We start from the raw sequence: 2,296 nt of genomic DNA, 5'->3' as shown, positions 1-2,296 counted from the left end.
AACCTTTTGTGTGCCCTTGGGATTACGGTCCACATATGGATTTAAAATGCACAGTGACGTTACATAACTGCCAGATTAAAATGTGCTTGCGTGCTTTGGCTGACACTGAGCCAGAAACAGACACACTCAGCACTTGTCATATATCTCAACTATGCAGTGTTTTCAGTCACACAATATTTATTTTAGGCTTCAGACATTTAAATACACATAAGTGCTAGCAAAACAATACATTTATGTAAGTTTGTAAAATACACACTGATGTCTATGGAAGCGGCAATAACAATCCTTTCAATTATAATTTGATGACGTTGTTTATTCATATCAGATACACATTGTGGTAACTATAAAGTTCCCTCTATTTTTCTCCCATTTCACCAGCCACTTTCTTTCATATATTTTGGGAGAAATAGATGAATTTACGTGTTGTAAATCTGACAGATACGATTCTCTGAATTGCAACACAAACTAATATGGCAGCGCCCATCATGCATTATAAATCAACTAACAAGATCATTATAAAGGTTTGTAAACGATAAAACACATACTTGAGAATTGGAATATCAGATAATTGGCATAGTTAACAAGTTTGTGAATATTTTGAATAAAAAAGGAAAAACTAAATAGCAATGATCTGAAAATCTGTCATACAGCACTACTGTGGCTATAGTGTGTCACGTGACAAACGATGCGTCGCCATGGATATAATAAGGTTATGCTGGAGGGTCAGCTAGAATATTTTAAACTTGTGTGAAAGGGTTAACAGTAAAAGTCTCATCACACTACATTCAGCACAAACTGTGCTACAGTGATATGTGAGTAACATGTATGTACACTATTTTTAAGAAAATCAAGTTGAAACTTTGAGAGTAAAAATAATTCTTATTAAAAACTGTAAGATAAAACCTTAAAACACATACTTAACATTATTTCATAAAACATTTGAGAAAACAAACAAACACACAAGGCAACTTTTTGAGAAATATTGCTGGGCAATGATGCTATCAACGGGCAACCACACACAGGGCCCACGACTGATCTAATTATCCAGACAGAAGTTTGTTGCCCATTCTCAATGGGAAAGTGCCAAACAACATTGCTCTGCAACATTTCTCAAAAAGTTGCCCTGGGTATAATCACCTTAATACAAAAACTATATTATTATTAAAATTAAATATTCATTCATTGAACTCACCTGAGTTTCTGCAGTGTGCAGTTTGTTCTAATCCGTCCGTTCTGGAGTTTCTTCACTCCTGAATCCTGCAGATTATTGTTGCTCATGTCAAGCTCTTTCAGACTGGAGTTTGATCTCAGGACTGTAGCGAGAGCTGAACAGCTTTCCTCTGTTAGAACACACTTACGCAGACTAAAATATTAAACATGAGAGAGAGAATTTACAAACACAAAGTGCATGCATGCTAACATTTAGTGATTACTGAGAATTACTGTGTTTTGGTCACCTGATTTCTATAACATACTGTATATCTACAATAATAAATGAACAATACTCACGTCAGTGTGTTGAGTTTACAGTGTTTATCCTGCAGTAGAGCAGTGATCTGATTCACTCGTGTGTCTCCTAGTTCACATTCACTCAGATTCAGCTCTCTCAGGAGTAACGGGTTTTTACCCACAATTCCAGTCACATACTGACAGGCTTCATCTGCAGCAGGACCCAAAAACCTGGACACAGGAGAAGTACATTGACATTACCTGCCATATAATGATTTATTTTCACAAGCTTGTGGAAAATCTTTTACAAATGTAATCCTTAATCCTTATTTAAAAACATTTTAAAGACTTGTTTTAATAACACTCACCTCAATGTCTTCAGTGAGTAGTACTGACTCTGTAGTAAATCATTGAGCTGCTCCACTCCTGATTGTCCAGGATCATTTCCTGTGAGATCCAGCTCTATCAGGTGTGAAGGGTTTGATCTCAGAGCTGAAGCCAGAGCTTTATAACCTTCTTCAGTGATACTGCAGTTTGAAAGTCTACAAAAAAAATAAAAAACATTAATTAAAATTGACAGTCTGGTTCAAATTATTTTATTACTGCACAAATCGCAAAATATGACTAAATCACACTACAGCTGAATAAATGTGACCCTTGACCAAAAAAAAAAACAGTCATAAGGGCCAATTTTTTGAAATTGAGATTTATACGTTATCTGAAAGTGGAATAAGTAAGCTTTCAATTGATGTATTGTTTGTTAGGACAATAGGACAATATTTGGCCGAGATACAACTATTTGAATATCTGGAATCTGAGGGTACAAAAAAATCTAAATGTTGAGAAA

General features: G+C 35.2%; 1 protein-coding gene across 1 annotated transcript in view; it reads right to left on the bottom strand.

Annotated features, from left to right (window-relative positions):
* Positions 1 to 1,192: 1,192 nt before the first annotated feature.
* Positions 1,193 to 2,296, bottom strand: part of LOC107752674 (ribonuclease inhibitor-like) — a gene marked incomplete at its 3' end in the record, with an annotated part of 10,142 nt that continues 9,038 nt past the window's right edge. The window contains exons 3-5 of the mRNA XM_016568701.1: positions 1,818 to 1,991; positions 1,510 to 1,680; positions 1,193 to 1,363 (exon numbers count right to left, since the gene is read on the bottom strand). Of these exons, the coding sequence (XP_016424187.1) occupies positions 1,193 to 1,363; positions 1,510 to 1,680; positions 1,818 to 1,991 (516 nt within the window). The remainder of the gene's footprint in view (positions 1,364 to 1,509; positions 1,681 to 1,817; positions 1,992 to 2,296) is intronic.

This window comes from Sinocyclocheilus rhinocerous, unplaced genomic scaffold (genome assembly GCF_001515625.1).
Source record: "Sinocyclocheilus rhinocerous isolate Xijiao unplaced genomic scaffold, SAMN03320098_v1.1 scaffold36608, whole genome shotgun sequence".
Taxonomy (NCBI): Eukaryota; Metazoa; Chordata; class Actinopteri; order Cypriniformes; family Cyprinidae; genus Sinocyclocheilus; species Sinocyclocheilus rhinocerous.
This window is presented reverse-complemented; position numbering and strand designations above follow the sequence as displayed.